General features: G+C 33.5%; 1 protein-coding gene across 1 annotated transcript in view; it reads left to right on the top strand.

Annotated features, from left to right (window-relative positions):
• LOC107696495 (nectin-4-like) overlaps positions 1–10,877 on the top strand; it is a 27,934-nt gene extending 17,057 nt beyond the window's left edge. The window contains exons 6-11 of the mRNA XM_016496852.1: positions 2,474–2,625; positions 4,176–4,350; positions 4,866–4,941; positions 6,834–6,896; positions 6,982–7,170; positions 10,305–10,877. Of these exons, the coding sequence (XP_016352338.1) occupies positions 2,474–2,625; positions 4,176–4,350; positions 4,866–4,941; positions 6,834–6,896; positions 6,982–7,170; positions 10,305–10,598 (949 nt within the window). The 3' untranslated portion in view covers positions 10,599–10,877. The remainder of the gene's footprint in view (positions 1–2,473; positions 2,626–4,175; positions 4,351–4,865; positions 4,942–6,833; positions 6,897–6,981; positions 7,171–10,304) is intronic.
• Positions 10,878–15,911: the final 5,034 nt, after the last annotated feature.

Below are 15,911 nucleotides of genomic sequence, written 5' to 3'. Positions count from 1 at the left end.
TATATAATTTTTTTGTTTGTTTGTTTGTTTTTTTTTGCTATTTTACCGATTTTAATATTAGTATTTAGTGTTTGTTTTAAAAATTGTCTTTTTACTATTTTAGCATTTTCTATTTATTATTTTATTGTTTTTAGTATAACTATTTAGTATTTATTTTTTAGTGTTTAGCATATTTTCGATATTTTTAGCTCCATATTACTCAGCCTTAACTGACTCCTGGAGATGAACACAGCCAATCAGATCAGAGGTTGTGATTTTGGCAAATACTCTGATGTTTGTGTGTCGTATTCATCAGTCTGTAGGCGTGACTGTGAACCACAGGCCTGTTTATTAGTCGATTACGCTGCTGTCTGTCAGTTCACCCAGCACAGTTATTCAAACTCGGCACGCTTTATTTGCATGAGCGTTGAACTGAACTAGCGACATCGCAAAATCCCTACAAAAACACTAGTTTTCCACCCCTTGTCCCTTTGTTTCTCTTTATTTTCCTCTTCCTTTCGTTCTCTTTAACACACGATCACAAAGGCCTCTGAACTGCAGCGATGCATATTCACATGCTCCTTTCAGGATAAAATAAAAGCTTCAGTGTCGCGTTGCAACCTGAGAGCATAGAGCCAAAAAGGGTGCTTTTCATGCACGGGACAGTAAAGAAAGAGAACGAGAGAGAGAGAAAAAGAACAGGATGCTAAATGATGAGGGTGGGGTGTATCGAGACACACGCTAAGCCCTAAATAACCCTCCTGTCCTGTAATGATTGTTTTAACCGGCACAGAAACACAGGCTTTGCACTGGATTAAAGATGCAGCATTTAATGCATCCAGTGTGCGTCGTCATGCATGCTTCTCCAGACGGGAACGAGTCCTCAGATCATGCGTGTTGGTGCTTTATTAAGGTTGCATGGTGTGTCGGTCATATTTGCATGCATACAGTTGCTGAAAAGGTGCTTTAATTCAGGTAGTGCTGGAGAATGAACTGGCAACAGCGTGCAGGAGTCACATGATACTCTTGATAATTACAGCGAAGGTCTGAAACCTGAGATGCATTTAATGTGGTGTTTGGCGTCGCTGCAGCCGTGTGATGATGTGGGGTATCGGCCGGAGGAATGCAGTGTGTGTGTGTGTGTGTGTGTGTGTGTGTGTCGGTATCGGGGTGTGTCCTGATTCACATCTGAGAGGTCTGAGGGGTTACAGTCACCTAAAGTAGATTAAACACTGATACTGATGGAGGAAGGGGAAAAACAGCCGTCGTGCACATTTAAACTGAAGCATGTGTCTTGCAAATGCAGTCTTTCAAAAAGTGATTTTCTTTCTGTGTGTTCATTTTGCTTTTCCAGTACAAATATATGAACATTCTTAAATCAAGATGTAGATCCAAAATAATATGCATAAGATATTAAGTCGTCTTTTCTGAAAAGTGTTTCAAAACGTTAATTGTTAAAATGTCTCTTCTGCTCACCAAAGCTGCTTTTATTTGATCAAAATACAGTAAAAACTGTGAAATATTATTAGTTTAAAATAATTTTTTTTATTACGCAAATGTGAATTTTTTTAACATTTCTATAATGCAATGCAGAATTTTCAGCGATTTTCTTTGTTAAAAGAAGTCTCCTCTTCTCAACAAGGCTGCATTTATTTGATCAAAAGTACAGTAAAAATGTGAAATATTATTACAATTTAATGTAGCTGTTTTCTATGTGAATATCTGTTAAACTGTCATTTATTTCTGATGCGCAGCTGTATTTTCAGCATCATTACTCCAGTCTTCAGTGTCACATGATCTTCAGAAATCATTCTAATATGCTGATTTGCTGCTCAAGAAACATTTCTGATTATTAGCAATGTTGAAAACAGTTGTGCTGCACAATAAGTTTTGTGGAAACCATTGCAATTCAAAAGAAAAAAAACAAAAAACAAATGTTATCCGTTATTTAATGTTAGTCATTAAATTTATCAAAAGTGCCAGTAAAGACTTTATAATGTTACAGAAGGTTTCTGTTTCAAATAAATGCTGTTCTTTTGAATTTTCTATTCATCAAAGAATCCTGCAACAAAATAAAATGCATCGCGGTTTCCACATAAATATTGGCCAGCACAACTGTTTTCAGCATTTATACCACTGAAGACTGCAGTAATGATGCTAAAAATTCAGCTTTCATCACAGCAATCAATTACATTTTAACAGATATTAACATAGAAAACAGTTATGTTAATATTATATATTATATATTAATTTTTAATTGTTAAATCTAGTAAATAAATTCGACTATAAAGGGTTTCTGACATATCTAATAGTTTAGAAATGTGCCCTTTGTTCTTTAAAAAGTCATCAGCTGAACTCAATTAGTGAACAGTACAGACAACTGCATCCACTGACGTCTGTCTGTCTATCTGTCTATCTGTCTGTCTCTCTGTTTGTCTCTCTGTCTGTCTGTCTGTCTGTCTCTCTCTGTCTCTCTGTGTGTGTGTGTGTTCAGGAAGGACGGCCGTCTGCCAGCAGGAGTGTTGGTTAAGGAGGACAGACTGATGTTCGTTAGGCCTCTGAACGTGACGGATGAAGGCGTGTACGTCTGCCAGACAGCTAACAGCGTGGGAATCGCTAAAGCAGAGTTTAAAGTGAAGATCGGAAGTAGGTGTTTAATCTACTGAAGAAACAAATGACACAAGGCCCGATCGTCACACTGACCGATGAACTCAACCGTATGGGTTTTCCCACAAGCTTCTCTTAAAGACTTCCTTCTATGGGTGTCATCATGTTAATGATCATTACAGAATGAATTCTCTCATTTATTTCTATTGTTCTGACTCATTCTGGTAAAGCCCCTCTTTAAACGTTTTGTTTTTCATTTTATACAGAAAATAAAACACAATTAAATATAATATTTTTATATAGAAATTTGATCTTTTTAAAATATTTTTATATAAAAAAATTATATTTCAAATAATATTTATATTTATAAAAAAAAAAATATATATATATATATGTCTAGATTATTATTAGCATCACTGATTACTCTTATGTTTCTTTATTACAAATACATATTTTCATCTTAAAGTGAAGGCTGGAAATGTAAGTAAAAATCGCAACATCAGCTCTGTTGACGGCAGCAGAAAATGTGCGGATGTTTGATTCTGAAAACATTTCTGTTCTTGTGTTTGTGGCCCATCTCGTCATATTCTTTGAATATTTTTCTGTCGTTGTTGCCACACGGCCCATGTTTCTCTGACTTCCTCATGATGATTTGCACAATCGTGTAAACTTAGATCTTAATCGCAGCCAACAGTGACTCCACGCCACGGCCTTTCAATGGAAAAACTTTCCATTAATTTACTCAATGTTTGTCTACTTTTGTGATTCTGCTGCCCCCATGTGGTGATTTTAATTTAATTTTGTTTAATTTGAAATTATTTTATTTTAATTTAATTTTTACATTTTGTTTATTTTATTTTAATTTAATTTTTACATTTAATTTAAATTTTTTAAATAATTATTTTAACCCTAATTGTATTAAATTAAATTAAAGGTAAGACAGTACAGGTGAACAGGGTAAATATCGTAACTAATATCACTATACCTTCCCAAGCTGATTTATTCATTAAGATAATTGTTTTGTATTACAATTTTTCTGAAATGTTATGTTTGAATATGCAAATAAGGCACTATCCAATTATGCACTTATTTGCATATATTTCCAGGACAGAAATCTGAACATTGGTTGAAATTCTTGTTTGATTTTGTTGTCATATTAGAGTTAAAGTTTTTTTTTTTTCAGAGGGGATTTTGGATTTCTCTTTTTATCTCTCTATAAATCAGAAAATACTGTCAACAGACAGAAAAAAAACATTTATTGCAATGTTTTAGGAATAAAATGTTATATAAATTAGTGTGAATGAAATATGAACAAACCTTCAGAATGTAGAGAGAAATAAAACTGTTTGGTGTATGTAAGAGAAAAAACTCTTTAAAGCTATGAATTGGAATTGAAATCTACAGCTGTAAATAGATCAAGTGCAATAAAATAAACACTTGGATTTTTTTTTCACTAGTCTGAAACAAGACATGTTACGGAAGCAAAATAATCTAAAAATGGAGTAGTGCATGCAAAAAACCCACTGTTTTTGTCTGTAGCGTCTCACCTTATATTAATGCATTAGGGTTTTTTGTTGTTTGTTTTTCAGAACGTTGGCCTGAATCTGCTCGCGCTCTCGGAAGCCCGTCAGAGACTCTCCTCATCATCATAGGAGCGTCTGTCGCCGGGGTTTTGGTCATCGTCATCGTGATCGCCATCATTTTAATTAACTGTCACCTTAGACGCAAGAACAGGAAGCTTAAACGAGCGCTCAGCACCAGAACGTGAGTCTGTGACCTTTCACCTCAGAAATACATCTAGAGGCAATATGTGACCCTGGGCCACAAAACCAGTCATAAGGGTTAATTTTTAGAAATTGAGATTTATACATCACATAAAAGCTGAATAAATAGTATTTCCATTGATGTATGGTTTGTTAGGATAGGACAATATTTGGCTGAGATACAACAATTTGAAAATCTGGAATCTGAGGGTGCAAAAAAATCTAAATATTGAGAAAATCATCTTTAAAGTTGTTCAAATGAAGTTCTTAGCAATGCATATTACTAATCAAAACTTAAGTTTTGATGTATTTACGGTAGGAAATTTACAAAATATCTTCATGGAACATGATCTTTACTTAATATCCTAATGATTTTTGGCATAAAAGAGAAATGTATAATTTTGACCCATACAATGTATTGTTGGCTATTGCTACAAATATACCCCAGCGACTTAAGACTGCTTTTGTGCTCCAGGGTCAAATATCTCATGCAACATGAATGTGTTTGTGTCTCAGGGAGGAGATGATCAGTCTGTCGCGACAGGTGTCCATGAGGAGACTCAACTCCATCAACGGTGATCTCAGGACAGCGGTACGACATCGCAATTAATATTCATGATTAAATACAGCTTATAGACTTTAACAACATCTGTGGTTCAGACTACAGGTTAGACTTGACTGTCAGTTTGTGAAAAACAGCAAAGATAATGTTGAAGTCTTTAGGGCAGGTGTGTTGAAATGAATTCTTATGTTATTTGAGCTGTAAAATGTCTTTTAGGGTTTTTTTCTCTGGTAGATTTTATATTAATGTCTCACTGCTGTAAATTAATGAAGGGAATAAGAAATTATAATCTGCATAAAAAGCATTTTTGCATTGTGCCATTATTTTCATGATAATGTAAAAACCCTCCTTGTATTCTTAAAATCATAATGCAAGAAAAAGTGTATACGTTATTGTTAATGTAAAGTATTTATATATTAGTTACTGTTTGTTGTGCTATTTAATTTATGCTGATTTAATATTTATTTTGTTCTATTACAGTATTTTTATTTTGATGAGAATCTAATGGTAATCATCTTTGACAATAATGAAAATTATAAAAAAAAAACACAAAAGTAATGAGATTGTGGAGGGAAAATCATGTCACAATGCAAAAAAATATATAATTGTCCCCAAAATAAACTTATTTCTATTTAATATTTATGTGTCACTTCTGTAATTCCTGTGATTCACCACAAAATGAAAAGAAATAATTCTGCATAAAAAGCATTAAGATTTTTTTGCATTGTTTTCATGATAATTAAGAAAACTTGCTCATATTTTCATTATAATAATGCAAAAACAAAACAAAAACAATCAAGTATTTATATATTAGTGTTTATTTTCTTGCCTTTAATTTATGCTCATTTAATAAAAAAAAAAATATTGTATGACAGTTTATTTTTGATGAGAATCATCTTTGGGAGTAATAACAAATAACAAAAAAAGCTCAAAAGTATGGTTGTTCTTAATTGTTATGAATAATGTCATAATGCAAATAAGAATAGACATACTATTGCATGCATAAAGAGCATTAAGTTTTTTTTTTTTGCATCAATGTTATTGTCATGATAATTAATAAACTTGTGTATATTCAGATTACCATCATGCAAATAATCAGTATTGATTTATTAGTGTTTATTAACCTGCCTTTAATTTATGATGATTTCATATGTAAAAATATTTGTACTACAGTATTTTTATTTTGATCAGAATCATCTTTGAGAATAATAATAACTTATTCATAAAACTGTTCATAATTGTCATGAAAATAATGTGACGATGCAAAAAAAAAAAAAACAATAGTTTCTTATTTTTTATGGTGAAATGTGACCCAGACTTGTTTTCACAAGATTTTTCATTAAACTATAAAATGTGTGATAGTTATATTTTAAATGCTGTCCACCTGCCTGTTCTGGTTTCATTGTAAATGTTGCTGTAAACATGATTTTTGTTGTTACAAACTGAAGCACAAATCTAAATTGAGTTAGTTCCGGTCCTCGATTCTGATTGGCTGAGCCACATTCGAAGCTGTTGTAAATGACTCTACAAAGTAACATACACCTTTGTTTACGTTTGTCTGTTGCTTGGCAACCACTTTGTAGCAACCACAACTGTTTCTGAGGAGCTACATTGTTTGGTGGAAGAATACTGTTTTTATTAATATCATTACACTTTATTTGCTCTGTTTTATTTTGTGAAACCTTACTACGTATATGGAATAACCGTTTTATAAAAGCAATAAGCCCCGTGAAGCCATGGTTTACAGTGAATTTATAACAGCTAAGGGGGTTTTAACGCCCCTTAGCTGTTATAAATTCACTGTAAACCACGGCTTCTTGGGGCTTATTGCTTTAATTTACTTGGAATAGAGCTGAATTCCTGGTTATACTTTTTGAAGTAATGTGATGCACCGTAACTCCTCTTGTTTGTGTGGTTTGCAGCTGGAGGAGATTTCACTGATTCAGATGGACAGTGTGACGAAGGGCAGTGTTTTATCGGTGGAGGTGAGTTTATTTCACACCAGCACACGTGTGTGTGTGTGTGTGTGTGTGTGATATCACCAGAATAAACATCTGCATGTCTCTGTAGGATCGTTCAACGCTGAGCGACGTGAAAGGCAGACATGGAGACGGAGAGTATGACAGTCTGGGACGTCCCGCCATGTACACGGCGTACCGGCCGGAGCGATCCAGCAGAAACATAAGAGAGATCGAGGAGGAGAGAAATGAGCGCAGACGGAGAGTCGAGTCCTATGTCAAATCCAGCAGCATGTCACTGGTGAGTGAACATCAACATCAACCCATTCACCACCACATACACACTGCAGCTAAATTCGGTTGTCAGTTCACCTTTTACTTAGGGATGGGCGATATGGGCCTAAAAAACATATCACGGTCATTTCTGGTATTTATTCAGAATCAGAATCAGAAGGAGCTTTATTGCCAGGTATGACAAAACAGACAATTTTGTATGCGTTATATATGCATACATTCACATATGCATCGCAGAAGTAATTGCACTGATGACGCTCCAGGAAATCCCTAATATGGACAAAGGCATCCAGTTATCCCAGCCAAATATTATTTGGTAAAATTTAAATCTGATACTGATTTTAGGTGCTCCTTTTGTGTCGGTTGCCATGAAACTGTGGTACATTTGTTTGGTATTGCCCTTTTGTGAAACAATTTTGGCAAAATGTCTGTGATTTTATTGTACAAAATATTGACAGTCGTTTTGTTTTGGAAATAAGTATTATTTGGTATCTTAGAGAATAGCAGAGAAAAGCACAGTCACGTTTACATGTTAAATCGTATTTCTTTTTTACATGCAAAGTTTCATATTCACAAATGTAAGTTCTGCAAAAAACCTTGCTTTTTTTCTTTAAGGAAGGAAATGTAGCATTATATTGATACTATACGATTTTCTATGAAACAAAAGGCAATTAAAATGGTGAAAGTTTGTAAAAGCTTTAATATTTGTATATAAATCTGTATTAGTATACAGCCCATCTAGTGTATAATTGTTTATATCATGTATAATGTTTGTTATATACAGGTAACTTGTTCTTGTTAATAAAACAAAAGCATCCAGTTATCGCTGTAGCTGAATAAAACGCAGATAGAGAAATTTTAACTGAGGAAACTTGAAGATATGGTTTATCGGTGTTCTTCAAGCAATCTTTCTTGGGTATTTTTATTAATAGGATAAGGTTGTCGATTGCAGTTGTCACTACTGTATTTTAGTGAATTATGTGTGTGCAGAATGCGATTAATGAGTAAAAGGTGAACTGACAACCGAATTTAGCTACAGTGTGTACGTGGCCATAATTCACTAAAATACGAGAGTGACAACCGCATTAACTCCCAAAAAATACAGTGACAACCGCATTTACAGAAATTCTACGCAGTGTGTACAAAACTTTACTGAACAGCTAGTTGGTAATGACGTATTTAAACGCGCATCAGAAATGTGTCTTTGTCTCATGCTAGTAAAAATTAAACGACAACAAACTAGGACTAGCACAAAAAAAAACAAAAGCTTTCTTTTATAACACCAAAAAATACTATATCTCATATTCGCAACAGACCACTTTATTAACTCCATAAAGTGCCTATCTTTATGAGCTAAGACCAAATAACATGCCTAAAAGCGCTTGTAAATATGATATAAACTATCAGCGGTAGTTTAGTTAAAATCGACGGACAAAAAGAATCTTTAGCCAAAAAATGGCCGATACCAAAAATTGAAAAGTGAAAATTCTGTCATTAATTACTCAACCTTGTGACAGAATCAATTAAATATCACAGCCAATCAGAAGTGTGTGTGGGCGGAGCCTCTCTGGAAGCTCACTGCACTCGCAACGAAATGGATGTCTATAATCTAATTCATAAATATCAAATCTTTTTCGCATCATAAAATGTACATACTGAGTGACTGATGCCATCTTTGTTATGGGATACACTCGTTGGTTCGCAGTGAGTTCACAGTTTTAACGTATAAGTTTGCTTTAATTTATTTTCAAGAACTGAGGTCAACTGTTGTTGCTTTTAATATGGCTATAAATTATATTCAAACTCACATTAACACACGTTTAACTTTGAATAAAGCACATAATCACCTGAGAATTATCTACTGTCGTATAGTTTGTATGTTGTTGTTCCATCATGTCATGCCTTGCTATTTCTAGTATTGCATCCTTCTCATCAGCGTTTAATAATCTTTTACTTTTCAGTCCGAGTTAAATCTCTTTTTTGGCTAATTTTATCTGTAAAAGAAAACCTGCTTAATTATGCACACCTGAATATAAGGTGTTTTTCACTTCCATCCGTCATGGACAATTATATTTCATTTATAAATGATTAAAGATGAATTTAATAGTAGTTATTAGGCTGGCTTGAGAAAGCCAACCTACTGATCTGCTACTTAAGCTTATTATTATTATTATTATTCTTAGATAACATGGTAGTGACATGCTAGTAACTTGCTAATCATGCTAGCAACATGCTAGTTACTTGCTAATCATGCTAGAAACATGCTAGTAACATGCTAATCATGCTAGTGACATGATAGTAACTTGCTAATCATGCTAGCAACAGGCTAGTTACTTGCTAATCATCCTAGCAACATGCTAGTAACATGTTAATCATGTTAGAAAAATGCTAGCGACATGCTAGTAATTTGCAAATAATGTTAGAAACATGCTAGTCACTTGCTAATCATGCTAGTAGCATGTTAATCATGCTAGTAACATGCTAATCAGGCTAGAAACATGCTAGTGACATGGTAGTAACTTTTTAATCATGTCAGTGACATGCTAGTCACTTGCTAGTCATGGTAGCAACATGCTAGTTACTTGCTAGTCATGGTAGCAACATGCTAGTTACTTTGCTAATCATGCTAGCAACATGCTAGTTACTTGTTAATCATGCTATCAACATGCTAATCATGCTAGCAAGCGTGCTAGTAACTTGCTAATCATGCTAGCAACATGCTAGTTACTTGCTAATCATGCTAGCAACATGCTAATCATGCCAGCAATATGCTAGTAACAGGCCAATCATGTTAAAATATACTAATCATGCTAGAAACATGTTGTCAACATCTATCTAATCTGTCTGAATTTTCAAACTTCAGGCTTTAACAGCTGCTTTAAACTTTCAGGCTAGGCTTTCTCAAGCCAACCAAAAGTTTGTCTTGACAAACTTTTTTATCTAGTTAAGATTGATGTGGTTTGGAATTGGTCAGATGTGTTTGGGAAAAAAAAAACATGATTAGAATATCAACTTGCATAACAACTGTACATCTTTATGATTCTTGTTTTGACATCAGCAGTGAATAAACTGTGACTACTTTATATGATCATACAGCCCGAGGTGAAGAACAGCTATCCTTTGATGTTGTTTCTCTTGCAGGATTCAGGGCTTCACCGGGATCAGAGTCCTCCTCCTCCGTCCGTGAGCTCGGGTCCGACTGCAGATGCGATCGGTGAAGGATGGAAGCACGGCTCTCGCCGAGAGATTCACCGAGCGGAGCGTGAGAAAGACATACAGCGAGAGCGAGTTCCTGAAGGAGAAGAAAGCTGTGCGGTGGACTCCTATCACCTGTCCGAGGCCACTACCAACTACTTCCAGTGCAGCAACGGCGGACTGACGCCAAAAGCAAACTCCAACGCCATCATTATACACTCACGAGGACAGGTCACATGATCACCACACCGTCATGATCGTCAAAACATGCATTATAGTTCATTATCTGTAAGGCTGTAAACATTACAAACTCTTAAAGGGACAGTTCACACAAAAACAATCATTTACTCAAACTCATGTCAGTTAAACCTGCGTGACTTTGTTTTGTAAAACATCCATGCTCAAAACAGTCATGCATATCACTCGTGCATGAAATCACAAGTCTTCTGCAGTCATCTGTGTGAATAATAGTTATGGTTGGGTATCATTTGAATTTTATCAATTCCGATTCTTATCGATTCCCAGTTTCGATTCCGGTGTGGTTAAAAAAAATAAAGTCAAACATTTAGATATCAAATATATTTATTCTGTGTCTCTTTTTGCAAAACATTTAATTGCTGCTGAATACCATGAACAAAAATCAGCCGGCTACATAAAAACTGGACTCGATTTAAGAGCTGTTTGTGTGCAAAATAGAGCTGCGTGATTCTTTCACAATTTCTTTTTTTAAATGGAAGTTGTAGTTCTTTCACAATTCTGAAGAAAAAAATATTAGACAACTAAAAGAATCTGGAAATAAATGGAATTTATGAATGCAATGATTCAATGACTCACTGAAGATACTTGTCATTACTGGATGAATCAGTGTATTTGAATGAATCTCTTGAATGAATGATTCAAAGACAAATATATTTTAACAGCCCCTTTTCGCCAGCTAAAAAAATAAGCGCACATGAATTAATAGGTGGAATTGAAGTTTTAATTTTACAACAAGTATCCGATTCTGGAATTGGTATTGATTTTCGATACCCAACCCTAATAATAGACTAGACTAAATCGATTTAAGTTGCTGTTCACTGATTATCTTTCGCTCGAATCTCATTGGCTCTTTGCACATGCATCACAATCGCTGCATCTTGACACGTGAAGAAGATTTGAGGATACTGTGCAATGCGATTTCCTTAGTTCATGTTAGCTAATGCATTAACTAACGTTAACAAACAATCAATAATATACATATTTTTTAAAGGATTTAGTCATCTTTATTAATGCTCATTAATAAAAATATGATTGCTCAGTGTTATTGTTAATTAAAATCATAAAAAGCATTACTTGAAATAAAAGAAACTTATTTTAAGTAATGATCATTCTTTTTATATATATATATATTTTTTTATTTCAAATAGTTGCAAAGGCAGCATTTCTCATTTTCATTTAGTTTAAGTACTAAAATAACTAAAACTAAAACAAATAAAATAAAATGTATAAAAACTATATAGATATTTAAATAACATACAAAAATGACAAAACGCATCAAATTAATAAAACCCTAAAAAATTAATTACTTGAAAAAATTTTTTAGTAAACTTATTTTAGTTCAGCTGCCAATGCAACATTTTTATTTAGTTTAAATTGAAGTACTAAAAGAACTGACACTGAAATAAAAACTTATATTTTTAAAAATGAAAGAAAAATTACTAATGAAATTTCAAATTACTAAAACTTTAACTAAAATGAAAACAAAATATGAAAATAAAATCAAATTAAAATATAATAGCATCTCAGTGATACTAAAATAACACTGGTTCATGTTTGTTCACAGTGCATTAACTAACGTTAACCAATAGAACTTTTGATTTAAAAAAAAAAAAAAAAAAAGCATTAGTAAATGTTGAAATTAACATTAAGATCAATAAGTATTGTTTATTGTTAGTTACTAATGTTAACGAATGAGAAAGTGTCCGCGAGTTTGATCACCGTCTGCTTTCATTATATAGACAAGATTATATAAAGATTCCTTGGATTTTCTCCTTTTTGTGTGTTTTTAATGGCTGAATGAAACTCATACGGGTTTGGAATGACATGAAGGTTGAGTAAATGAGTTAATTTTAGTGTTTTTTGTTTGAACTGTTCCTTATTAAAGCATGATGATGAAACGAGGAATCGCTCCGGAGTGGTTCTCCATCACTGGATCTCATGAGACGTTTATACACAAGGTTTCTACTGAACCAAGTTTTGCTGATCTGATTTGTTCCTGGTTTAGACTCAGTCTACCTCTGCAGAACTCACAGTGCCAACTCAACAAAAACTCTGATATCATTATGGTACTTTTATGATACTTTCTTGTATTATATTGTATAATCAATGTGACGGCTACAAACACGTATCGCACTTTCATGTTTGTTTGAATTGTCACCATTTAAAGTCCATAAACCGGTTGATTCCATATTAATCTGTCATAATACTAAATATTCTCCTCCAAGAGATGTTTATATTTACAGTATACACTTACACTATCAGTGAACAGTTTAGAATAAATAAGATTTTGAATATTTTTGAAAGAAGCCTCTGCATTTATTTGATCAAAAACACTGTACAAATGTGAAATATTATTAAAATTTTAAATAGGTGTTTTCTATGTGAATATCTGTTAAAAAATGTAATTTATTTCTGTGATCAAAGCTGAATTTTCAGCATCATCCTTCAGAAATCATTCTAATATGCTGATTTGCTGCACAAGAAACATTTCTGATTATTATCAATGATCAGTTTTGATCACAGAAATAAATTACGTTTTACAATATATTCACATAGAAAACAGCTATTTTTAATTGTAATAATATTTCACTATTTTGAACTGTAACATTTTATCAAATAAATGTAGCTTTGGTGAGCAGAAGAGACTTCTTTAAAACAGTAAAAAAAATCCTTATTTATTCCACACTTTTGACCAATAGAGTATCTGGTTTATATATGTGTGTATATATATATATATATATGCAATATAAAATATTTATATTTTACGTCAGTTTCAGCTATATAACATTTTTCTTTTACAAAAGCGTTTTTTTTTTTTTTTTTTTACCCATCACTGCAGTTATTGTTCCTACTGTAAAGACACATATTAATATGGATCTCCAGTGTGGCTGATACACAGTTACAGTTTTACCACTTTGTTAGAAAATATGATACATTTCTGTAAGGGTTAAACAGATGAACAGGTTACTTCTCTACAATCCACCCAGGAAACTACTGAACTTACTACTTTGTCCAGTGACATTTTGGACCGATTTATATTTACGTTATAAAAACTCCAACACTGTATTTGTTTTTACAGTATTGCACTATTTGTAAATGTTACTACTCTGAGTTTGTGTAAATGTGCTGTTGGTGACTAGTAGGTGTTTGTTACTCAACTAACTAGTGTTAATGTCCAGACCTGAACTAGATGTGTTTTCTGTAAGTGTTTATTCAAAGAAAGAAAGATGATCGATCTGTGCAGAGATTTAATAAAAGTTAATGTGAATGAAAATACAGAAACGGTCGATGAAAGGCACAGTGGCCGCTTTACAGTGGCGTGTCGGTATGTTTTCACTGAGATGCACCGATAGGAAAATACTCAGCCGATATCGATAGTTTTCTTAAGGGAAAAAAATCTCTCCCAACCAGTGCTGTAAACTGCAGGGAACCCTCTCATTTGGTACATTAGATTAGAGGTTAAAATTAACATCAACACTATTAGTCTATATTCAATGCTATTCATTTTCAGACATAATCACACTCAAATAAAAACATTTAATTGCACATAAGGTAGTTCTCATAACTTGTCTTCATTACGGATTTATTCAAACATACATATATAATACTTAACAGTATTTAAGCTCCTTTCTTGTAAATTTTATAGCTAACTAACGAACTGTGAACACTGGATAACTTTCCTGAGATAAATGCAACGTTAAGTGACACTGTTTACAAACTGTTTCATTGACGTCTTTCTTTCTGTTGAAACTGAGTGATTATGAGATATGATACATTTCAGTAAGTTGTACTGTATCTTTCAACACCTTCTGATGTTCATTCATTTATTTTGTGCTATAACTTATTGTAAAGTGGAAGAGACTCGCGCTGCTGCTTGAACTGAGGCACTACGGCGATCTATCGTGCCACATTTAAGAGCGTCAAAATGGCATTTATTGTTTGAATTTTGTGATAAAATGTACAGGATTTGAAAGCTGAGACTTTGTTTCTTATCTGAAGTAACAAAGCACAAAGCTCATTGTGATAATCGGATTGGAGGCGCATTACAAATAATGTTTTGTTAAGGGAAAATTGCAGATCTGGCAACCTGGTTTATAATAGAACCCGCGTTAACGGCACTGCGTTAAAACGTTATTATTGCGTCAACCTGGACAGACATAAATTCAACACAAGAAATGTTTTCTTCACACAAATTGACAGGAAAAAATTATGGGAGCCCGTTTCCGCCACTGAATAAAGAAATAAAAAAAGGAATTTGACTTTTTATCTCAAAATTCTGACTTTTTTCTCAGAATTGCATGATACAAGCTTGCAAGATATAAACTCGCAACTGCTTCTTAAGTCAGAATTGCGAGATATAAACTTGAAATTCTGACTTTTTTTTCTCAGAATTGCAAGTTTATATCATGCAATTCTGACTTTATAGGACGCAATTGTGAGTTAAGTCAGTTATGAGATATAAATTTGCAATTCTGAGAACATAGTCTTTTTCCCCCTCGAAATTTGACTTTATAACTCACAATTGTGATTTTGAAGTCAGAGACCTCAAATTCAAAAAAAGAATTGAGATGTAAACTCGCAATTGCGAGAAAAAAAGAACTGAGATGTAAACTCGCGATTGCGAGAAAAAAAGAATTGTGAGATGTAAACTCGCGATTGCGAGAAAAAAAAGAATTGAGATGTAAACTCGCGATTGCGGGAAAAGTCAGAATTGAGATGTAAACTCATGATTGCGAGAAAAAAAAGAATTATGAGATGTAAACTCGCAATTGCGAGAAAAAAAAGAATTGAGATGCAAACTCCCGATTGCGAGAAAAAAATAATTGTGAGATGTAAACTCGCGATTGCGAGAAAAAAAAGAATTGAGATATAAACTCGCGATTGCGGGAAAAGTCAGAATTGAGATGTAAACTCGCGATTGCGAGAAAAAAAAGAATTGTGAGATGTAAACAAGCGATTGCGAGAAAAAACAAGAATTGAGATGTAAACTCGCGATTGCGAGAAAAAAAGAATTGTGAGATGTAAACTCGCGATTGCGAGAAAAAAATAATTGAGATGTAAACTCGCGATCGCGAGAAAAGTCAGAATTTAGATGTAAACTCGCGATTGCGGAAAAAAAAGAATTGTGAGATGTAAACTCGCGATTGCGAGAAAAAAATAATTGAGATGTAAACTCGCGATTGTGAGAACTCAGAATTGAGATGTAAACTCGCGATTGCGGGAAAAAAAGAATTGAGATGTAAACTCGCGATTGCGGGAAAAGTCAGAATTGAGATGTAAACTCACGATTGCGAG

This window comes from Sinocyclocheilus anshuiensis, unplaced genomic scaffold, assembly GCF_001515605.1.
Source record: "Sinocyclocheilus anshuiensis isolate Anshui unplaced genomic scaffold, SAMN03320099.WGS_v1.1 scaffold217, whole genome shotgun sequence".
Classification (NCBI taxonomy): domain Eukaryota; kingdom Metazoa; phylum Chordata; class Actinopteri; order Cypriniformes; family Cyprinidae; genus Sinocyclocheilus; species Sinocyclocheilus anshuiensis.
The sequence above is the reverse complement of the archived record's forward strand: the minus strand, read 5'-3'. Positions and strand labels throughout refer to the sequence as shown.